General features: G+C 42.9%; 1 protein-coding gene across 1 annotated transcript in view; it reads right to left on the reverse strand.

Moving 5' to 3' along the window:
- Positions 1–522: 522 nt before the first annotated feature.
- Positions 523–24,216, reverse strand: part of EDN3 (endothelin 3) — a 35,050-nt gene continuing 11,356 nt past the window's right edge. Inside the window, exons 4-6 of the mRNA XM_037877117.2 lie at positions 3,520–3,696; positions 2,965–3,070; positions 523–2,077 (exon numbers count right to left, since the gene is read on the reverse strand). Of these exons, the coding sequence (XP_037733045.1) occupies positions 2,998–3,070; positions 3,520–3,696 (250 nt within the window). The 3' untranslated portion in view covers positions 523–2,077; positions 2,965–2,997. The remainder of the gene's footprint in view (positions 2,078–2,964; positions 3,071–3,519; positions 3,697–24,216) is intronic.

Genomic DNA, 24,216 nt, shown 5'->3' on the forward strand with positions numbered 1-24,216 from the left:
AGAGCCTGCTAAACAGTAACAGTGGAGGCAGCATTGAGTCAGTAGGATGCTAGACACCTTGAGTCTCTTTATTGCCTGATCCTGAAGTCAGTGGATCTTCCAGTTTAGGCAAGAGTACAGAGTTCATAACTAGCCTGGATTGAGTGCTTCTGCATTTGTCCAACAACTCCAGTGAGACCAGATATGAGTTATACCGAGGTATCCATTCAGCCATGGAAGAGACAGAAGATTAAATTATATCTTTTTAATTCATGGTTATATCAAAGAGCTCTTTTTATTGTGATTTTGATTTTACTTAATTTTCAGATTATTAGGAGAACTACCACTCTCCTTTGAAGATGGCAAATTCTCAAAATCCTAATCGTGCATATGTATTCCAAAAAAAGTTATTCACGATTATAAATGAACATTATTGCCTTCATAACAAAAGGTTGGTTATTTAAAATATATATAATATATATATATATGCACACACACATTCCCTTTGTTACATTACTTTAAAAAAACCACACCAAAAAGCCATAGGTGAAGTGTTTTAACAATAAATAATCTACTTTTCTATAAACATACAAAATCATGCCAGCAAGTAAAAAATAGTGATACAAATGTGATAACTGAAAGATATATTCACTTTATAACTCTAATAATTTATTTATGAAATATATCTATATATATATATAATATATATATATAAATTTTTAGAAGAGACCTTACCCTTTGTTGTTTCAATGTTTATTGCCACTGTTTAACCTATATATCTATTTGTATTATGAACTCAAAGTTCAGTTATATTCAATTTACAGTTTTTGTTTTGGTCTCCAACTATCTTCTGATAAAATATAAATGTAATTTGCTCATAGTTTCACCTAGGAAGATTTGTATGAAGGTCTAACAAAGGAAATCAGTAATGCCACAAGTTAGGAAATTACTCTGTTACATTTTAAATCATATCAAAGAGCAACATTTGGAAGTGTTATTCATCCTCTTGCTTGTTCTTTTGTTTCCCCCAAAAAAACAGTCCAGTCCATACCTGCTGATGAAATCACTTTTGATGATAAATTTCCAGGGACCAACATTGTCGTTGTTCCCATTTTCTTGACATTTCCACAGTCCTTCAACTGCTCAGTAAAGTGGTTTGAATGAAGGGTTAAAAACATTTCTTAAAACATCAGCAAATAGGAATGTATGCACTGGGTATGAATGGCACAGCACATATGGGATTAGGAGAGAGAGATGTAAGATATTTTGAATGTATGAAGTTTAGATAATGCTTTTATGTCTGTCAACTCTTAGTTTCATCCTCAGCAGGTTCTTGTTGGTGGATATTTGGAATTCCATTCATCAAATACAGAGTATCCCTAGATATTCATTATAGATGTGTTTCTGGATTGACCTTTCCAGCACAGAAATAATTTGTGCCTTAATTAAGTAACCTATTGAATACTTACTGTATATTGCTAACTTGCTATATTTTATAATGATATAAATATTAACCATTCATATTTATTCTGTATAGATACTGACATTTAAACATCTGCCAGCAAAGTTACAATATGATGATTCAGGCCTGCATCTATTAGCAAGAGACATATTTTGTTTCTGTTTATCCATAATGCAAATTCTTATACAGACAATTCTCTAATTTACCAGATTCTCCAATCATAATTGCCTGCGTAAAGCCGGAGCTGGGTACGTCACACAGGCAGCAAGCACTAAGTGGAACAGTATGTTTTTATTGTATTATTTTTAAAATCAGGTAAAAAAAGTCATTCTTGAATCTGTTTGTGTTGCTAAAGTTTGAATACTCCTTTCTCCCTCCCCCCACCATCTCCAGGGTACATGCAAATACTCATCCTGTACTGCATAGTTTGAGACTCTCGTCAGAGAAGTATGAAAGGATGCAAAAAGCTCTTCACACAGGTTCATGTGCCCTCAAACTGTCATCAATGCAATAAAGGTGTTGCATACTGCTGGATTATCTATTGGCAGCCAGCCTGAAGCATTCCAATATGTCCATCTCATGGGAGATTTGTAGCTTAGGTTCTTGCTTCTAAGCTTCGGCAAACAAACACTAAACCTTTAAAAAAAATAAATTTGAATGAAAATTGTTGGATTATGTTGCACTATATGGACCTGATTTTGAGACCAGCCTTGACATGACCTCAGCAAAATTGTGAGTACAATATTGTACCCATGATTATTTGTGGGTGCAATGAATGTCACTTGAAAATCTAATTATATCTGATTCTCAAACAAAATCAGCAGGATGAATTCAAATCAGGAGCTTCTAATCCAAACACCTCCCTTGAAAACTGCAGGTATGAAGTTCCAGATTTGGCATGTCTAGTTCTACTGACTGCTGCGTTTCACCTCAGAACTGAAAGCATTTTGCCTTATTCTGATGTCAAGTGAAGTTAGTATTAAGAGTGGATTGGGGAGTGGAGGTGGAGGGGGTTAACAGAAATCAGGATCTAGGCCAAAGTTACCTCTCCACAACAGCAATAAACCAGATTTACTGTTGCTTCTAAATATTTTCTCTACCCAACTTGTTCCACTTTCTGTGTCTTGGCAATTTAAGTTTTACTGGAACAATACATGAACAGATGTGTTCAAAGTTGCTCCAAGGCAAACTGAACAAAATCAAACCTAAGTAAACAGCCACTAAAAACACCAAATATGTGACCAGTGCCAATAAATCTGTTTTAAGGTCTGAAAGACAAAATCCTTAGAAGTTCTGGCTGATTCATCAGCATTAACTGAGGCCATTCCTGTGAGAGCTCCTTAAATATTTCTGCAAAGTAATAAAGTTACAAAACAAACTGCTTGGCCAAATTCTGCTCTCATTTCAGCTCATTATACTTCACTGATTTGAACTAAGAGCAAGATTTAAATCTTTGTATGCACAGGCACTCAAATTAACATTTCTATCCAGCATAAAGTAGAATTTGCAGATATATACTGTACCTCTCTGTTCAGAAACTGCCTGGACCCTCTGTGCTAATGAATGAGGGCATGTTCATTTTCTCTGCGTTGCTCTTTCTCTGCTGTCTTTTTCAGTGACCCTTGATTACTGTGGAAAAGATAATGAGTTTAGGATTATTTTAGTGTCACCACTTCCATTTTGTCAGTCACCAATAGAGAGCTATTTTTTAAGATATCAAATTATGTACTTTTTTCTTGGGAAAGAAGAAAACAGGCATATGCCCTGGATTTTTTTTTCCTTTTGTCTGAAAAGAATGTAGGATTAAACATGCTCTGAATTATCCTATTCATTCTCCCAACTGGACAGGAGCTCTGCTACTTCATGGATGCCACACCATTTAAAACAAAAATCCAGAAAGCAATATTAAACTACTATCTGTGAGAATTTCATTTAGAATCAACAAATTTGTTAATCAGTTTCATTTATTGTGTGCAGCTTGATTAATTCATTTGAATGAAATAGCTAATTGTATATAGGTTCAGGGATGTTCAGAATTCACCTTACTATTTTTAAAACAAGAAATCAAAGACCCTCACCATCTGCTGTCCTGGGTTCTTGTGCAAAACAACATGCACTGTTTGTCATGTATGTCCAAACAAGAGCACCGTGATAAAGACCAATCTAAAGACTCTGTGCTCTTGCAAAGCTGTCCTGTAGACCTTTTGCCTCTGAAACTGCCTCGGTAGTTAGACAGCCCATATGGTACAGTCCTCCTGTAATGAGAAACACAGACACTATACAATTTTAGGAGCTATTTTGGATACAGTTCAGTATCTGTTTCTGTTCATTTATTTGTTTCCATGTAATAAAACGGTCTATTGCTCTGGGCTCCTGAACAATTCATTCATGCTGCAAAATTCACACAGAAAGTCCTTCCCTAACCAGATTGCAACTCCTCCAAGTTGAAACTGCACATTCAGAGAAAGGCAGATAAAATGTCATATGTGAAAATGCAATCCTAATAGACAGCAGCAAATATCAGCATGGAAAACAACGAATCTGGTTTCTGCAGCCCTATTTGTTAATCACAATAGACCAACTACCTGAAATCTGAATAGAAATACAATCCTAGGTTGTTGCTCATTTTAATTCTCACTGGTCCTTATTCTTATGTATGGGCCAGTCTCAATCCACTATGTAGAATGTTCCTAGTGAAATTACCTTGATGATTTACACCATCTGAGACACAGATGGTGTGCCCCCAGACACAACTGCCACTTACACTTACTGCATGATTTTCATGGAGTGTTACCTGTTTGTTCAGTTCACTGTGTTGGGCTTCAGGACCTAGCCCAGAATCCCTAAATATGGGAATCAACTGGACAATCCCCCTGATGTGGTGGTCAACAATTGTGGAGGCGACCATGGCCAGCTGCTGTAGCGCAGTGACTGTGAAATGGCTCTGCTACTGCTCATCTACTAGAGACTATAGTCACTGTATCATATCAGGAAGAAGTCCTCCTTAATCCCCAGCAGTCTGCCTACTTCATCATTAATGATGGGTGTGCAGTCGCATTGCCGATTGCTTTTTGCAGTGTTTGCATTGTTTTTCTGAGTGGGTGCTCATTCTGCTAATATCCAAATGCATATGCCTCCTGGCAGCTGGTGCGATAAATCAAATTATCGGGAGAATTACCAGAGGGCCTGTATTACCACCATGTGGCTACCACATGGGACTTCTGAAAGCCCATGAGGCAGCTCTAATTTATGCAAGGGTCAGGTCCATCCCTCCAAACCACAAAGTTGAAATTAGGGAAAAAACTATCCTTATTTCTAAAGGAAACAGGATGAGAGAAGAACAAAAAAATTGTCATTTGGACAGAGGGATGCAGAACAAAGCCTAGCTGCCTGCGAGTAATTAACTATGTAAGACGGACAAATATTGCATGGTTGGACTGCTCACTTTTAATTTGTCCTCCTTAAATACCATTAGGCTGGCAATCAGGGATCTGCACAAGTTTTCCATCAGTACATACTGGAGGGCTGGAGAGTGCACAGCAATATCTTCCTGCTGTCTGCAAGAACACAAAGCTCTGAAGATTCTAATTGCTATCCACTAAAGTAATGCAAGTTATTTATTCAGTGTTACCCACTTTTAATACATCATCTGTTTGTGTGCTGTCTTCACAGCTTTGTCTGCTGGAGCTGCAGTGGACTTACCAGGCAATCAGGGCCAGCTCCAGGCACCAGCGAAGGAAGCAGGTGCCTAGGGCAGCCAATAGAAAGGGGCGGCACTCTGTGCGTTATTGGGGCGGCATGTCCGGTTCTTCGGCGGCGGGTCCTTCATTCCCTCTATTTCTCTTCGGCGGCAGCTCAATCGGGTTTTTCTTTTTTCTTTTCTTTTTCTTCGCTGCTTGGGGCGGCAAAAAAGCTGGGGCCGGCCCTGCAGGCAATGAGTAAAACCTTCCCCATCCCACATGAAATCGCATCCGAGGAGGGAAATGGCTTGGAAGGAAAGAGACATCCTCTGTCTTTCCAGTAGGAGTTCATAGGAGCTGTGCTGTGATTGGCTCTTTTCCTACCTCCTCTAAAGGGCCTTAGGAACAGCAGAGCAGAAGTTGATGCTTAAACTAGTAGCATTAAATTCCTGTGCAAATCTCCTCAGGCAATCAGATTTTCCAAGGGACAGTGCTCAACAGAGCAGCTGTACCTAGCTCCACTCCCACCCCAGTAACCTGTTGTTTTGGAAACCCATTGGGCATAAACACAGCAGTGGGACATTCACCTGTTCTTGGGGAAGGGAAAGTATTAGAGCCCTTAGACTCTACTCTGCCCCTTCTACATGGACCGGCTAGTTCTGTTGTAGATGTACACTACTTTCATCTTGTCCAGGCCTTAAAACAGAAGCTGTCCTGGCATGTGAAAGTTAGTCTTAAAGTTTCATCTTATTTAGGGCTAGACTGTGGCGCTCTTTACTCATGCTGATGGTCACCTACTCACAAAACTGTAAGATCTTCGAGGTAAGGGATAAGCTCATTTGTACAGATGTTATTGTACATTTATAGTGCTAGATGTGCATACGCATGTTAATAATGCATAAAGCATGGAATGGATTTTGGTGTGATTTGAAACTGAAAACTCTATTTTATGGCACACAGGTGTTAGCGGAAAATGTTTATTCTTGCGGATAGGATTCCATCACATACTGAACAGATATAGAAAAATTCCAATAGAAATGTACAGTCAAGTTTTCCTCACACTGGCCAAACTGATTGCCATGAAAAAGTCAACATTTTCCAAAAGTTAGCACGGTCATTTCCTACGAAACTGGTGTCTTATGCTTCATGTCTCGGAAAAAGTACTCACAGCTTTGAGAATGTATTCAAGAGCGCTTCATCCGTAAGGACCAATAAATGCCCCATAAACAGGGCCAAAATCAGTGACAGTTTAAGAAAGTGTAATTGCTATAAATGCTAAAACACACATAAATGAAAGTCTGTATGTAAGCCCATGTGCAGACTGGCCAGCCAGGGACAGAAAAATTACATCCCAACAAAAGGTCTCTTCACATCCCTGGCTTGAGATCTTCCTTTATTTCTAAAACACAAACTCAAAAGCAGAACAGAGGTACTCAGAGTACTGAGTATATCAACCCAAGGCCTTTCCCACTTCAACCAGCTGGGAAGGGAAAGTATATTCCTTCCTGAATACTGTAGTGAGACCCACATTAGGGTTTTCCTCTGGGGTGCCTATCTGCTGCCCTTGGTTAACAGGCAAGAAGCTTTATTTTTGGCTTCCTGTAGGTCACATGCTTGTGCCTAATCATGAGCTTGTATCTACCATTCCAAGTTTCAAAGGGCTCAATGGCCTGGGACATGTACATGTTCCCCCATGCCCTGTTACCTCAGGCTATTGACAGTTTGGAAAAAGTCAGGCTCGTGTGCTATATTCAGTGCCTCTCTGTTAACCTCTCTGTCTCCTCCTCACTACTCCTATTCTTCTCCTACCATTTCCTCTTTATTCTGGGTTCATGCACCCATTCTGTAATCTAAAACTGTGGTCTGGTATCACATCTGATATTACTGAGGGGAAGGGGTGTTGCATTAGCCTGGTGCAGAGCATTTTGCAAGACCCCTCAGAGTTCAGGCCTTGATTTCTACCAAGCTCAGCAATTTGTTTGGGCACAATCCTGTACTCCACAGACAGGCCCAAACCCCATTGATTTGTGTGTATTGTCTGACTGTAGCTATTTTATGACGAGTTCATAAACTTCGAAGGGGTCACGTTCCACAGGCAACAGGGATAAAGTCAGTGGGAGCTATGCACTCATGTGGTATCTGGGCCAAAACTTTCAGTTGCATCTACTTAGATCAATTAGATCTATTGAGTATAACAACCCTGCAGCTTAATCAGCTTTGTAGCCATAAACAGCCAAGGATTTTAAGATAATTTGAGTTTATTACAAAGGAGAGGAAATAAGACAATTTAAGAAAGATAGGTTGGCCAAGAAAGAAAGAAAGCAAGCAACTACAAACTCAGGGCCAAATTCTGTCCTCCTGTTACACCACTGTAAATCTGGCATAACCCTACTGCAATCATATTCACTGACATAACTGAGACCACAATCTGGCTGCAAGTACTTGAAGAAAATTTTAGCCAGTATATATGTATAATTCCAATAAGTGACAGTGTTAGTGTTTCAAGTTAGTATATATCTCTGTCTCACTCCTTCAGAAGTGAGAAGAATGGCATGGTTGAGGGCTTGTCTACATGAGAAAGCTCTTAAAAATAAGCTAGAGTGTGAATTTTAAGTGCGCTCCTCTTAAAGTAGATTAAACTAAAATGCACAAAAGGACTCTTTGTGCAGTATAAGAGTGTCCACAAGGGGAGCTGTTGTGGAATAGCTACCGTGGGCTATTACCCTGTGCAGAAAAGCCCTGAGAGATCCAGAGGAGTAGATAACAGAAGCATTTGCCTAGCGGCCTGCTTAATCTTAGACTGTTACACTAGAGTAATCAGTTGCAGGTGTTTGTGCAGCAGGCTTTTGTAGAGATGTAATCCTTCGGTTCAAAAGATGAGAAGTGGAAATACACTTAAGACACAGTGTGGTAATTAAGTCTGTCAACACTTTTACATTTATATTGCAGCTGTGCCTAGCGGCCAACCGGGCCCATTGTGCTAGATACTGTATAGCTCTATAGTTAATGACAGTATGTCTCTGTTCATATTTTATTGTCTCTTTTTTCAATCACAGCATCTGACTGATAGCACAGGCAGGGCAGCTTGTTTCACAGCAGTGAAGATGAGGGAAACCGAACTGGTACCAGTTATACCCAGTGTCCAACACAAGCGAGGCCTGTATTGAATTTTATCAAGGAGAGGACATTGTACAGCACTGGGGACACTGGTGATAGATACAGTGCTTCGCTGAAGAAGAATCAGTCTTCTAGTAACTGCAGTGTATTCTGTAAATGGAGACCTACTGCACAAGCTAGGTTTCTCCTCTCTGTAATTGACAAAGTGGAAGTAGTTTCAAAGGCACTGAAGCTTGGATTTTCAAAACCTGGGCTAATAAATATTGCTTACGTATTTAGGGATGGTTTCTCTTCTAAGCCCAGAGCCTGAGTAACTGGACTGGTGTGTGGGAGTTGGAGTCCTCCTACCAGGCTGTGGAGCGGTAACAGAGTTACGGTAACCTGTATAATCACTACATTTGCCACCTCTAAGTGGGGGAATGGCAGGTGGATCTGCGTAGTCATCCACTCACTGCCCCATGCTGAAGATCTGTCCAAGGCAGCACAAAAGCAGCGCCAGCAGCTCACAAAGGATGCCGAGGCTTCTGGCATCGTAACCCTCTTTGCATAAGTTTCATTGCATTCAATGCCTTCAAATGGAAAGGCAGATTTTTCCACATTATTGGCCCCAATCCAGCAAAGCACTTAAGCACATGCACGGACTGAAGTGGGACTACTCATGCGCTTAAGTACATTGCTGTATCAGGGGCTGTAAGTACCACTTTTGATGTAAATCTTTTACATCTCTTCGAGGTGGGAACAAGCAAGCTGTTGTGCTAACTGGAGTGGATCGGAAATGTTTCGATGGATTGTCCTATGCCGGCAGCCAGGGGGTTCTGCCAGTCAAAAACTGCACCTGCAATTTAGGTACTTAGATGCCTAAATGCCTAGATGGTTTCTGTACTTGTGTGTCCACAAATCACAGGCACAACAAGAAGAGGTCATCATGTAAAAGTCAGGCTCTAAAAACACTTTCCCCTCCCCTCCTGAAATTAATAATGACACATGCCACAATGGTGCATGTTTGAAGAACATCATGTGTGCTTAGGAACAATGAAACAGCAATTTTGAACTGATGACATCAGTGAGAATTTTGCCCAAGCAAAGACTGCAGGATCATACCCACTAACAGAACATGGCATACAGCATTTGCAGGACTAGTTAGTGCAGGGATCGGCAACCTTTGGCACCCGGCCCGTCAGGGAAATCTGCTGGCAGGCTGGGACAGTTTGTTTACCTGCAGCGTCTGCAGGTTCAGCCGATCGCAGCTTCCACTGGCTGCGGTTTGCCACTCCAGGCCAATGGGGGCTGCGGGAAGCGATGCAGACCGAGGGCTGTGCTGGCCGCTGCTTCCCGCAGCCCCCATTGGCCTGGAATGGCGAACTGCGGCCAGTGGGAGCTACGATCAGCCGAACGTGCAGATGCTGCAAGTAAACAAACCATCCCAGCCCGCCTGAGGATTTCCCTGACGGGCCGTGTGCCAAAGGTTGCCAATCCCTGAGTGAGTGAATGAATGATCTGGCTACTTTCATAGCTCCTGGCCAGTTATATTATAGTGAATGTTCTGTATCTAGACAGCCAGAATCCAACAAGTTTACTTTTCCTTTTATAACATGACTATGCCTGTCACGCTACAATTAATTCAGAAGCAGCTACCATTTTCCACTTTCCCAGCCACTTAAATACAACAGAAGCCTGAGAGCAGTTCTGAGTTTCAGCCAAAAATAAATAAATGGGGGGGGGGGAGAGGAACCCTTCAGCGTTCATTTAAAGATACCACGAATTCAGCATTAGGCAATATTTTCTGGCAAATGTCCAGGCCAGTCAGACTACAAAAGGGGGAGAGGCGGTCTCCAAAACTTTTGAGTGTAATCTTGAAAACTGCAGTGTCAAGGAGAATGCAGAATAGGAAGGACGCAAGAATAATTCTCAAACACCTTTCAATGAAACAAAGGGCCTTATAGGTGTAGGATGAGGGGCAAAAACTGGCAAAAAGATCCTGGTGGATTTGTTTGATTCCCTATAAAAACTCCAGAACCCGATTTGCTTTTATATTAAAACTGATCCAAACACTTGTAACTAATTTAGGTAACAGGCCAAGCATTGCAGTGACACCCATTTGACCACCTAACCCCATTCACGTCAGCATGGCTGTAACAAAGCAAAGTCTGGCCAAAGAGCTGTTGGCTCTGGATGTTTGGCTAAGCATTGTCAGCAGAAGGTAAACAGTGAAAAAGAGACAAGCAGTTCACAGCCGGGCAAATCACCCTTCAACACCCACAGGCATGGAAGGCCTTGAATGAAGTCTGTGTCTTGGAGCTGTATTCCTGTGGAGCTCCACATGCCCGGGGCAGAGGGAGGTATAGGGACTAGTGGATCTGCGACAGGTGTACAGTCTTACCATGAGCCTCCCACCTGACTCACAAAGAGACACGGCACCACAATCACAGAGGATTCAGAGCAGCCTCACTACCCTATTTGCAGCCTGCCTGCCCAGCCTACAGGTTCCCAGTCCAGGCCCATTCATTTGGGCTGGGCACAACGACTAGGATTTGGTCTATATTGTTCACAACTGACACACACACCATCTCGCCAAAATGTCACAAAATAAATGTTTTCTTCCCTTGGAAGCAACAGAGTTTATACATCTTTGTTTCTAGATCCCAGTGAGTCCAAACCACAATTAATGCAATAAGTTAAATTCCAGTTACACCTAAATTAATCCAGAGTAATTCCACTGACCTCTGTTTAGCCGAGATCAGAATTCAGCACAAACCTCCAGGGAATGAGAGGTTTGACACAGAGCTCAGTTTACTAAGTGCATTTGTTGGAATTGCTGCGTATCTGAGAATGCCCTAGAGCGGGAGAGGTGCATTTTTTCCTAGAAACATAAGCACTCTAACCTTTCTTTTCCTGCTTTACTTGTTCCTTGGTGCAAGTGAAACACTTTTGGTGTGATTTATACCTCAGGCAAGCTGAATGGTCACATCCATCACAATGGGCAGCACATTTCTTTGCTGATGTCAGGCTTTGATGGAAATAATTAAACCTGAGGCTTCTACAGACAGCTAAGAGAAAAAGTTCCCATGGCTGGAATCTTGCTCATTCAGAGGATGGACTAGGAATCCCATTTTTGATAATTGCATTAGCACAGTAAAATAAAATGTAAATATTGAGGCTGCTGCACTACAAAATGTGCTGTGGTCACTTTGTCTGACAAGAATAGCTTGCCTTTAGTGATGGACAATGTTTGAGTAGCTAACAAATGCAATACAGTCTATGTTGTAAGAGCAACAGAGTGCTAATAGTCAGAGATCTTTCTATGACACTGTATGAGGATATGGCAGGACAATTCAATCATGGGCTGCAGAGAATGATAAAAAGGAATCAGGATTTTTTTTGGCAGAGAGAAGACAACAAAAATAAAAAGTCAGTACAAATGCCCCAGAAACCTGAGATAGATGGCTTTGTTTAACACAGTTTCAGGGTGTCTCACACCCATATCCTGGGACTTGAGATCTAGGAATTTAACTCCTTCCAGGTCCATTAGCTGGAACTGCTGCCCCTTAAGCATCTTGCTTATCACTGGAGTTTCCTATTTGGATTCACCCTTTTAAAATGGCCTTCCCAGCATGCTCTTCTGTAGCCCTTTATATCTGGGCAGCCCTAAAATGGCCAATTCAAATGACTAACTGCTGCTCCTTCCTCTATTCCAGGTAGGAACTATTTTAATTTCTGTAAAAAGAACAGGAGTACTTGTGGCACCTTAGAGACTAACCAGTTTATTTGAGCATGAGCTTTCGTGAGCTACAGCTCACTTCATCGGATGCGCATCCGATGAAGTGAGCTGTAGCTCACGAAAGCTCATGCTCAAATAAACTGGTTAGTCTCTAAGGTGCCACAAGTACTCCTTTTCTTTTTACGAATACAGACTAACACGGCTGTTACTCTGAAACCTGTAAAAAGAACGAGTACTTGTGGCACCTTAGAGACTAACAAATTTATTTGAGCATAAACTTTTGTGGGCTAAAACCCACTTCATCGGATGCATGCATTGGAAAATACAGTAGGAAGATATATATACACAGAGAACATGAAAAAATGGGTGTTACCATACACACTGTAACGAGAGCGATCAGTTAAGGTGAGCTGTTATCAGCACGAGAAAAAAAACCTTTTGTAGTGATAATCAGGATGGCCCATTTCCAACAGTTGACAAGAAGGTGTGAGGAAGAGTAGGGGGAAAAAATAAGCATGGGGAAATAGTTTTACTTTGTGTAATGACCCATCCACTTCCACTCTTTATTCAAGCCTAATTTAATGGTGTCCAGTTTGCAAATTAATTCCAATTCTGCAGTCTCTCGTTGGAGTCTCTTTTTGAAGTTTTTTTGTTGTAGTATTGCGACTTTTAGGTCTGTAATCGACTGACCAGGGAGACTGAAGTGTTCTCCAACTGGTTTTTGAATGTCATAATTCTTGAAGTCTGGTTTGTGTCCATTTATTCTTTTACGTAGAGACTGTACGGTTTGGCCAATGTACATGGCAGAGGGGCACTGCTGGCACATGATGGCATATATCACATTGGTAGATGTGCAGGTGAACGAGCCTCTGATAGTGTGGCTGAGGTGATTAGATCCTATGATGGTGTCCCCTGAATAGATATGTGGACAGAGTTGGCAACGGGCTTTGTTGCAAGGATAGGTTTCTCAGTTAGTGGTTCTGTTGTGGTGTGTGGTTGCTGGTGAGTATTTGCTTCAGGTTGGGGGACTGTAAGCAAGGACTGGCCTGTCTCCCAAGATCTGTGAGAGTGAGGGATCATCCTTCAGGATAGGTTGTAGATCCTTGATGATGCGCTGGAGAGGTTTTAGTTGGGGGCTGAAGGTGATGGCTAGTGGCGTTCTGTTACTTTCTTTTTTGGGCCTGTCCTGTAGTAGGTGGCTTCTGGGTACTCGTCTGGCTCTGTCAATCTGTTTCTTCACTTCAGCAGGTGGGTACTGTAGTTGTAAGAACGCTTGATAGAGATCTTGTAGGTGTTTGTCTCTGTCTGAGGGGTTGGAGCAAATGCGGTTGTATCTTAGAGCTTGGCTATAGACAATGGATCATGTGTTGTGATCCGGATGAAAGCTGGAGGCATGCAGGTAGTATAGTGGTCAGTAGGTTTTAAGTTCTGTGTTGTTTTTGCCTTCTCTCATTCCTGAGATAACTTAGCCTCCTCATACACTGTGTCTGCTATTACGTTTTGCTGACAAATGAGGAAGAAGTGCCAGGATTTGTGCCACATTTGACAGGATAATGTATAAATACTACATCCAAGTTATTCCCTGTGGTATGAGAACATAACTCCCCTGGCAGAGAATGTATCAGCTAATATACTAGGCTAAGCTTTCTAAAAATGACAAGTGATTTTTGGCTGCCTCTGTTTTTGAGAGCCCAGCTTCATACTAGAGCTGGGTAGGAAAAGGTCCCGTGACTATTTGAAAGTTTGAAATGTTTTCTAATCTTGCATGAGAACAAAAAGTTGAAATCTCAGAAATATTTGCAAATGAAAAAAATGAAAATTTTTGATTGGGTTAATCAAAGTGTTTCAATAATTTCTAAATAGCTAGTTTCAATTTGACCCTTGAAAACTTTTTTCAAAATGAAAAGTCATTTTGAACCAGAAACTTGGGGGTTTTTTTGTTTTGAAGTGTCCATTTTGTTCGTTAATTTCAAAAAGTTTTCCTGGACTTTTTTTTGGGGGGGGGGGGGGAAATTCATCAAACCCAACCCTGTTTTGAACAATTTTCATTTCAACTAAATGGCTTTTTTTTTTTTTTTTTTTTTTTGGCAAAAAAGTGCTGAGAATACCATCTGAAAATCAGGTTGTTTTAGACCAAAATGGAACGTTGTATTGCTGGATGGTGAGGTCAGAGGTGACAACCAGTTATTGTTCTGTACAGCAAGAACTTCAATTCCATTAGTGTAATAAAAGCCTTTTGGTTGAAACGTTGTGAAGATTGTTTTCAGGAGAGGCGTGGGGGAATCTCTCCCTTCCCAGCTAGAAAGCAGATCCCTGACTACCAGTGACATGTTTTGCAACCTGACGGAAAAGTTCCATTCATTTTTGGCTCTGCAGACTTAAGAGTGTTAATTGATAAGAGTTCACAGTTACCCTGGTTAGACAATGTGCTGGGAATTGATTGTATAAATACAATGTCCACCATCTTGGCTTAGAACGTAAGTGAAAGCAGCTATACAAAATAAATATAAGAAAGGGAGACAAGGAGAAGCTGATATCAATGAATATAAATTAGAAGCTAGGAAGTATAGAAAATTGATAAGGGAAGCAAAAGGACCCAATGAGAACTCTTTAAAGACAATAAAAAGGAATTTAAGTATATTGAGAACAAAAGGAATCCTAATACTGGTATTGGTCCATTACTAGATGGACACGGTAGAATTGTCAGTAATAATGCAGAAAAGGCAGAAGTGATCAATAAATATTTCTATTCTGTATTTGGAAAATTAAGAGATGGTATATACATATCATAAGATTATGATTAAATACTTTCCACTTCAGCAGTAACTAAGGATGATGTTTAATAGCAGCTACTAAAGTTAAACATTTTTAAATCAGCAGGTCTATATAACCTGCATCAAAGAGTTTTAAAAGAGCTGTGGAGCTCTCTGAACCATTAATGTTGATTTTCAATAAGTCCTGGAATTGACACCTCCTCATCTATTGTTGGGAGTGGACTTCATCCACCCTGATCGAATTGGCCCTGTCAACACTGGTTCTCCACTTGTGAGGTGACTCCCTTCTCTTCCTGTGTCAGTATATTTATGTCTGTATCTTGTAATTTTCACTCCATGCATCTGAAGAAGTGGGGGTTTTACCCATGAAAGCTTACGCTCAAATAAATCTGTTAGTCTTTAAGATGCCACCAGACTCCTTGTTGTTTTTGGGGAAGTTTCAGAGGACAGAGAGTGAGCTAATGTTGTGCCAAAATTTAAAAAGGATAAATGGGATGACTTGGGTACCTGTAGCCCTGACATCAGTTCCAGGCAACATAATAAAGTAGTTGATACAGGACTCCTTTAATAAAAAAAAAAAAAAAATTAAAGGAGGATAATAAAATTAACGCCAACCAAGATAGGTTTATAGAAAATAAGTTTTTGTCAAATTAATTTGATATTTTTGGTGAGATTGGTTCATAAAGGTAATAGTTTTGATGTAATATACATAGACTTCCGCAGGTTAGTGTTTCTAGTAGAGTCCTGCAGGGATTGTGTTCTTGGCCCTATGTTGTTTAATATTTTTATCAATGAGTTGGAATGGGGGTGGGGGAGTGCAGGGAGGTCCTGGAATGTTGTTTCTTTTCTCATTACACTTTCTCTGGTTGGAGATTTCACCCAGGGTTAAAACAAACCTCATACATATGAATTTGTTTCAGATAGAGATTATTATCTAACGATTTGTTGTAGAGTGTTGTAACTCACATGCAGCACACTGCAGAATGAGGTGTACAGAGAACTCCCTTGTGATTCTCTCCCTGTGTCTCCTTACAGTGATTTCTCTTTATATCAGGACTTGTGCACCGATGCAAAGAGGAAAGGATTTGATCTCCTTTGCTTATGTTTTTTTGCAGTTACTAGCTCTTATGAATTCTGTTGTAAATACATTTGAGAACTACCTCTGCAATACAGAATTGAGGTAATAGATTCAAAAGAGCATATCAGAGCAAAAATAACTACAGGTGCAGTGGAGGGACAGAGATTCTTGAAATTGGAGGCACTGGCCCAGTTTCTTTCTGAAACTGATTTTGAGACACCTCGCTCCTTCCTTTGACAGAGGTGAGAGTTCAAAGGATACTACTGTGCATCTGTGATCACCCAAGTAATATTGTCCAGATAACAAAAGTTCATTCCAATTCTGAATATGTGCAATGTAATGCAAATCTGTTTCCGTCCATGTTTACTAAAGTAAAGATGTTGAAAACTGGGTTTAGTTTTAACACAAAAACCTTCCTCAAGAGAAGTAAACTTCTTTTCTTTAATGAGTAATCTACAGTAGATGTACAAAAATTGCACCAATCTCCATCAGTAATTTAACCCGTGCAGTTTACATCTACATGAAAAAGTGAATGCCAGTGGTATCTGTTTTTACTTGTCCAGGGAAAGTTTTGATTCTATTTCTTTTCATTCTTCCTTAAAATCATGCCCTCTTTTCCCACAACCTAAGAGTAAGCACCCTGGCTGCTCCCCTCAGCCCCCCATCTATATACCAGCCCCCTGACCTCGGCCCCCACGTTCCCCCACAGCCCCTATCCTGACTGCTCTCCTGACCAGTCCCACACCCATATACCACCACCCTAAACCCAGGCCCCGCCTTGTAGAAACGGCATGTCTGCAGCTTCGCACCAGAGCGACTATTTGCCTCCCTTACCTTCTGCTAGCCCTTCTCCTCCATGCCCCAGATAAGTTCCTGTGGCTGGAATGGAGCTATGCTGTACAGCCACCTCTTCCCAGAGACCCAGGAAATCCAGCACCTCCTGTGTACTCTAGGCAGGAGCCCATTTGCTGCATACAGGAAAAGCAATTTCAAAACTTCCTGGGGCTTTAAAAGACGAGAGGCATATGCCTGTGTATCCAGCTGCAGAGCAGTGGAGTTCAAAACAGTGACAAGAGTGGGCATTGTGGAACACCTCTTGGAGGCCCCTTAGGACACCGTAAGCATCGTAGTGTCTACACTGACACTGCCTTGCTCTAAATATGTCACCCTAAGCTCTATGCCTCTCATCAAGGTGGTTTTATTAGGTCAGCATAGCAGGAGAGTTAAAGTAGCGGGAGGAGCACTGCAGCATGTACACCTCCAGAGTTCGGTCGACATAAGCCGCCTTACATCAACTTAACTTTGTAGTGCAGACAAGCCCTAAAATAAACCTCTGTGTCAGCTAGCCCATAAATGAGTGGCAAAGTCAAATTATTTGCTTTTTTTAATAAAAGGAAGTCACTCAGTACACAAATTGTAATAACAATTTCTCCACCAGCAGCCCCCTCCCACTAGCATTCCGAGAATGTTCTCAGACACAGAGCTTTCCCCTCCTCCCCCACCCCCCAGAAATACATAGGGTTGCCAACCCTCCCACTTTCGCCAGGAGTCTCCTGGAATCAGGCTCAAGCGCCCAGAGTTTAGTTCAGCCAAACCAGGAGATTTTGGGCACTAACAGTCCGGCATGGCAGCGGGGCTAAGACAGGCTCCCTTACCTGCCTTGCTCCGCGCTGCTCCCGGAAGCGGCTAGCACTATCCCTGCGGCCCCTGGGGGGGCGGGGAGGGGGTCTCCGTGCACGGCCCCCACCCCGAGCACCAACTCCGCAGCTCCCATTGGCGCACGGAGACCCCCTGGCCCCCCCACCTAAGAGCTGTTGCCAAAGGGATGTGTCGGTCGCTTTCGGGATCTGCCCAAAGTAAGCACCAACCCCCTGATCCTCTCCTGTACCCCAATCTCCTGCCCCAGCCTAGAGCCTGCACCCTGAACCCCCTCCCCCGCACACCAACTCCCTGCCCAAGTCTAGAGCCTGCATACAAACTCCCTCCCAGAGCCCCCACCCCAACCCCCTGCCCCAGCTTGGTGAAAGTGAATGAGGGTGGGGGAGAGCGAGCGATGGAGGGAGGGTAGATGGAGTGAGAGGGGGCAGGGCCTCAGAAGGGACAGGACAGGGGCATGGCCTCGGGAAAGGGGGGTGGCAGGCATGGCAAGGGTCTTTGGGTTTGCACGATTAGACAGTTGGCAACCCTAGAAATACATCAGGAGAAGGGCAGGATCCCATAACCCAATACAGGGGTGGACTAGTCTATCAAGGTGTTTTAAAAAAATCATTGCTGCAAAAGTGCATTCAATGTTTCCGAAATCAGACATCATGAGAATAGTCACTGGGGCTTCCCAAAGGAATGCTAAAGTATGTTCATTTCGGTTAGCATCTAAAAACACAGCAGACTCAGGAATTATATGTTATATTCTTAGAAGGCAACAACAAATCAGACTAGCTAGGCATCCCAAATCACACTAATGAATTTACCTCTGCATCAAGAAAATATTTACCCACACTGAGCTTTCATTTGCACCCATGAAGCCTAATTGACTCCACTGAGATCCCATGGGTATGCTAATCGCGTATAATAGCACCTAATGGTAATCTAGAGTAGGAGTCATGCATTGCACTAAACCAGTACAAATACTTAGTAAGACAGACCCTGCCTTGAAGAGTGTAAGATCCAAACAGACAAGACAGAGCAAGATTGCGAAATAGGAATGCAACATACAAGTATAAGAGGAGGATGGGAACATAAGTATCAGAACTAGCATTCAAAAGGGCAAACACTCCCGGGGAAAATAAATACTTCCTCCCATCCCCACCCTCCTCATTTTTCATTTTCTGGGAATCTGGCGGTGGGCCAGCTGACTGACTTCAGGGGGGAGTGTGTTCACTGTGACTGGGGGTAGAACTATCCATGGCCAATATGCCACAGATATCAACTAACGCATGTGTCATAGGGAATGGAATCCCCCTAACAAAAGCCTGCTATGGGATAGCACAGTAATTGCACTATGGCAGTGTTTAGGATGATGTATTTCTGCAGAATACAGGTGTATTTTTTCCTAAAGGCCACAACCTTCAGTTTGAAAAATATACCCCAAACTCTTTCTCTCTCTCTCACACACACACACACACAGGCCACTACCTAATGAAATAACATCCCCATAGCTTTACAAGCGGAGAAACCTGCCTCTTTGAAAATAGCATTTCCCTCATCCCTCAGGATCTCCCACTGCTCCCAGCCAATCTGTGGCCTGGGCCCAGTGTAAAGAGGAGTGGATGAGCTCCTGAAAGGAAGGAGCAGCTGGGGAATGAAGGGGATTGGGTGGAAATAGGCAGCCAAAGAGTAGCTGGCCCAGAACAGGAATCAAAGCGTTCTGCAGCCACATTTTGAACCCGCCATGTCGGTGTGTATGTGAAATGAATTAAAACAAGTTCTCCCCGTCAGATCTTCACTCCACTCCACCGCATGTGGAATTCAAAACTGACTGTTTGCAAAAAGCTGGGGGGGGAGGGTGGAATAAGTGTGAGATGTTAATTTCATGCTTGTGAGAGGTGCTAGCTTGACAGCCCTGGAGACTGAAATCCTCTGTTTATTCTCCGAATTAGAACAGCATGCGCAGTGCTAGTGAAGCTTCCATACACTGCCCTATCAGAGTGCCTCAGTCCCTCCCTGTCCCCCTGCCCCTGAAGGGCCAGCCCGAAATCTGGAAGGGAGTTCAGCCTCCCAGGCCAAGTCAATCCCAGGCCTTTCTGAGGTGGTTATCGATTGTGATATTAATGTCGAGAGCACTAGAAGGGTATTCAGTGCTTTACAGCAAAACACAAAGACCCTGAGATTACAATCTAGCTCAGTGGTTCTCAACCGGCAGCCCACAGGCCATATGCGACTAGGGTTGCCAGGCATCCAGTTTTCGACCGGAACGCCCCGTCGAAAAGGGACCCTGGCGGCTCCAGTCAGCACTGCCAACGGGCCATTAAAAGTCCGGTTGGCGGCGCAGCGGGGGCCTGGGGCTGAGGCAGGATCCCTGCCTGCCCTAGCTCCGTGTGGCTCCTGGAAGCCAGGTCCCTCCAGCCCCTAGACGCATGGGCGGTCAGGGAGGCTCTGCACGCTGCCCCTGCCTGAAGGCCGGCTCCACAGCTCCCATTGGCCGGGAACTGGTCTAACTAGATCAAAGGGAGGGGGGGAAATACACAGTCGGAAAACATAAGGCCGCGTGTCCACACTTGGTGAGGATCAGTATAGGAAAGTTTCAAGCAAGAACAGGGCTTTAAGAAGCAGAGGGAGTAAGCCCAGCAACACAGGATGTGGGAGGCTGCTGCTCCAAGCTTAAGGAGAGATATGAAAAATTATATGCAGAAACTGGGAGAAAGAGACAAGGGACTGTACAAACAGAACAAAAAGATGGTCCCTGTTACAGGCAGGGGTGCTGGAACAATTTTTATAGTGGGGGTGCTGAGAACCATTGAACCAAACTGTAAACCTTGTATATAATGGAAATCACTTCAAGCCAGGGGGTGCAGCAGCATCCTTAGTTCCAGCAACCATGGTTACAGTCTGAATATAAGACAAGAGTCAAGAGATGAATATAAACAGGTGAGGGAGTGTAAGGAAACAATGAGACAGTATTGATGAGCATGATCAGCAGTGGTTTCTGCACACTAGCAGCCTAACCATTCAATTACGTTGTCCAACTTTACAAGCAAAATCATTGAATGCAGGGCCGGTGCAACCACGAGGCAAACTAGGCGGCCGCCTAGGGTGCCAAGTGGTTGGGGGCGGCCAAAAGCACGCTCCGGGGAGGCGGTGGAGCGGAGGTGAGCTGGGGTAGGGGGGCGCGGGGAGGGCCACCTCAGCAAGTAACGTGGGGGGGCCGGCGCGCAGGGGAACCGCTCCCCGCCCCAGCTCATCTCTGCTCTGCCTCCTCCCCTGAGCACGCCGCCCCGCTCTGCGTCTCTCCCTCCTAGACTTGTGGCACCAAACAGCTGATTGGCGCCACAAGCCTGGGAGGCAGGAGAAGCAGAATGGCAGTGGCGTGCTTGGGGAGGAGGCAGAGCAGAGGTGAGCTGGGGTGGGGAACTGCCGCACGGCTCCCCGGGGAGGGAGGGGGGCGGAGAGGTGCCACACGCTCCCCGGGGGATGGGGGGAGCTACCGCACGGCTCCCAGTCCCTGGGCCGAGGGGGCCGGGGAGCTGCCGTGCACGGCTCCCTGGGCCGATGGGGGGGGGCGGGGGTGGGGAGCTGCCGCGCACGGCTCCCCTGGCCGGGGGGGGCGGGGAGCTGCTGCAGGGCTCCCGGAGGGAGCGGGCACACGGTGGAAGTTTGGTCTAGGGTGCAAAACATCCTTGCACCAGCCCTGATTGAATGTGATACCTACAATTTAGAGAGACCCATAAAGCTTTAGAAGCTTTGCAGTAAGTGTCGCTGTGAGATTATTTACTCTAAACAGAGTTTGCTAAAGAAGAGGCTCTCATGCCATGACTGAAGATGATAAAAGTGTAAACTGGATAAAGCTGAGCCTGAATCCAGAGACCAAAAACCACTCTGGAAATCTTAGTTTCTCGAGCAGTGATTACAAAAGTCCTAAATATAAACATATCTCAGATCCATTTGTTTTCCTACAACTATTACAACATCAATGCACCAATATAAGAGGGATCAGCCAAATGTTATGTCTCCCACCCCCCTACGATGACACAGGCCAAATTCAAGGCATGAGAAATTAATTCCTGTCTCGCAGGGTCTCATAATCATGTTTCTGCAAAGTTGCAAACAGATGCAGCTCAAACAGCTTCCAGAAACGGGAAGGAGAAAAAAGAGTTACAGTAAATACTAATTTTAAGTAATGGATTTGAACAAGTACAGAACTTTTTTAAATCAACAAACAAAAGCAACCTGGCTTAGTTTAAATATGCGGGGGGGGGGAGGGGGGAATTCCTTGTCCCTCAAAAGAGAAAAAACCCTCACAACTAATAGCACTGTTTATTGCAGTAAAATCAGGTTCAATTTTGCATACCACTACAATAATTGCGTATGCAAATTAGGCACACCTTGATCATGCACAATTGCTCACCTGACCTGGCTAAAAACCGGGCCCTAAAAATCTAGGCAACGTGTGCAACATAAAAGATAGCAATGACAGAATCCAGTTATTATATTAAATAAATCTGTCTTAATTTGAAACATGCCTGTTTTGCATGGGAACATTTGTTCAGAATCCATGCATTCAAAATGTTGCAATTTTTGTGGTTAGGAATTTACAAAAAGAACTGTTAAACTTATATTTTAGCTTGTTGTTCTCAACAATTTCTAACTGAAAATAACAAAAAGAAAAGAAAAACAAAAAAGGACAGTCTCCAATCAGTCAAAAGGAACTAGTGGATTCCAGAAAGGCTTACCTGCTTTCCATTTTGCCTGCAGTTTTACCAATGGGTGTGACCACAGAGTCCATGATCTCTTCATTATTTACTTTTAATAGCTTGTAAGGTTTATTTTCCTTTAATCTTTCTCTGTTTCTGTCATATAGTCTACCCAGTAAGAAGTACAGAGAGACAGTAGAAGAATAATAAATAATAATAAGGCCAAACTCATGTTTACTCCAAGGCACCTTTACACCATTCTAGCAGTCTAAAGGGGCTGTATAGACATGAGAATCAGACCCATTATTTTGTTTCCAAAAGCTTTTAAAAAAATTAAGACTTACTAATTTCCTACAGTAGGGACACCAGGCCTTAGCTATCTGTAAAATGCCATGTACACCAACAGTGCTGTATCAGAAAAACTCTTTTTTCCCCCCACCCAGCCAGTGATGACATTTATCCTTTCTGTTCATCTGTTTCTATTACAGAGTTCTGAAACTTTCCTCCACTCCCAGGGAAGGACACAAGGACACTCCACCAATCACAGAGGAGGACAAGCCAAAATTCCCAAGTATCCCTTCTGACACAGACAAATACTTTTGTCTGTTAGAAAATAGTTTGTTCCACTTCATGCTGCAAGATGACAGCAAAATTTTCAAAGGCGACTAAGTCCCTTTTCCAAAGTGATGTAGGCAGTTAGGAGCCTAAGACTTATTAAAAACAGGGGAAATGAGACTCCTATGTCACTTTTGAAAACATTACCAGACACCAACTAAAGCATCTGACAGCTCACTATAAAGCATTAGGATACTCTGTGTTATATGGAAATATACTGGATGGGAAACTATGGGATGAATTCTCAAGAGCTGTGTGAAGTCCAGATCCTCTAATTTAAGACAAAATTAAGTGGGCCTGATTCTGCACTTGTTCCACATGCAGCACTCCTACTAAATGGATGGGAGTCTTCCATACAAAAGGGCCGCGGATCACGCGAGAATACAGAAGCAAATTGTACCTGTCTGTGGAATACTGAACTTCAGTAATATGATGACACTGATAACTATGGTAATACTACCAGATTACCTAGCTCGGTTATTAAAAAAAAACCACATGTTTGTCAGTAATTAAATATTATGTGGAAAGGGGCCCAAAACACTAAAAGTGTGACTCTGAATCAGTATCCAAACTTCTAATTCAAGCGTTGGGCACACCAGGGATTTAGTTCAGGTCCATCTTTAATACATGATATGGTTAGGTCTGTCTCTCTCAGGAGGATTACTGCTGTCATAATTGATGTTAACTTGATATTCTACCATTCATAGTGTACATCACAGGGCTGTTATTAAAGTGGTCATCCCACAAAAAGAATAAGGAACCCAAAAAAATGCTTAAAGTTGCTTAAATTAAGTTAAATAACCATAATGTGCCCGGATATATGTAAGCAAATGACAATAATTCAAATGCATGAACGCAAGCTGGCTTGGGGAAGATAACGGGTCTAGGATCAGCATGCAGCCATCCCTTGCCTGTATAGTCATTTGAACAATAAATGTGTGTATGAATGTGTGTTTGCACAATCCAAAAGAACTGGTGCACATTTTTTTGTGGTTGTGGATATACGTAAGAACATAAGAACGGCCATACTGGGTCAGACCAAAGGTCCATCTAGCCCAATATCCTGTCTTCTGACAGTGGCCAATGCCAGGGGCCCTATAGGGAATGAACAGAACCGGTAATCATCAAGTGGTCCATCCCCTGTTGCTCATTCCTAGCCTCTGGCAAACAGAGGCTAGAGACACCATGTGTATGACTCTGCTGTCATACCCCCTAGGATTGAAACCGTGTGTTTAGATTGTTAGGTTTTTGGATTAGTAAATTCAATCCTCCTGATTCAGCAAAGAATCTAAGTGTACGTTTAACTTTACTTGGCTTCACTGGAACTACTCGTGCTTAAAATTAAACATGCATAAGTGATTTCCTGAACTGGGGTTTCATAGCTGCATTTTGTGTTTTCTAATTTAATAGGAAAACAGGCTGGATCTGTCTGCCGAGCACAGTGTG

The sequence above is a fragment of the Chelonia mydas genome, chromosome 13 (assembly GCF_015237465.2).
Source record: "Chelonia mydas isolate rCheMyd1 chromosome 13, rCheMyd1.pri.v2, whole genome shotgun sequence".
NCBI lineage: Eukaryota > Metazoa > Chordata > Testudines > Cheloniidae > Chelonia > Chelonia mydas.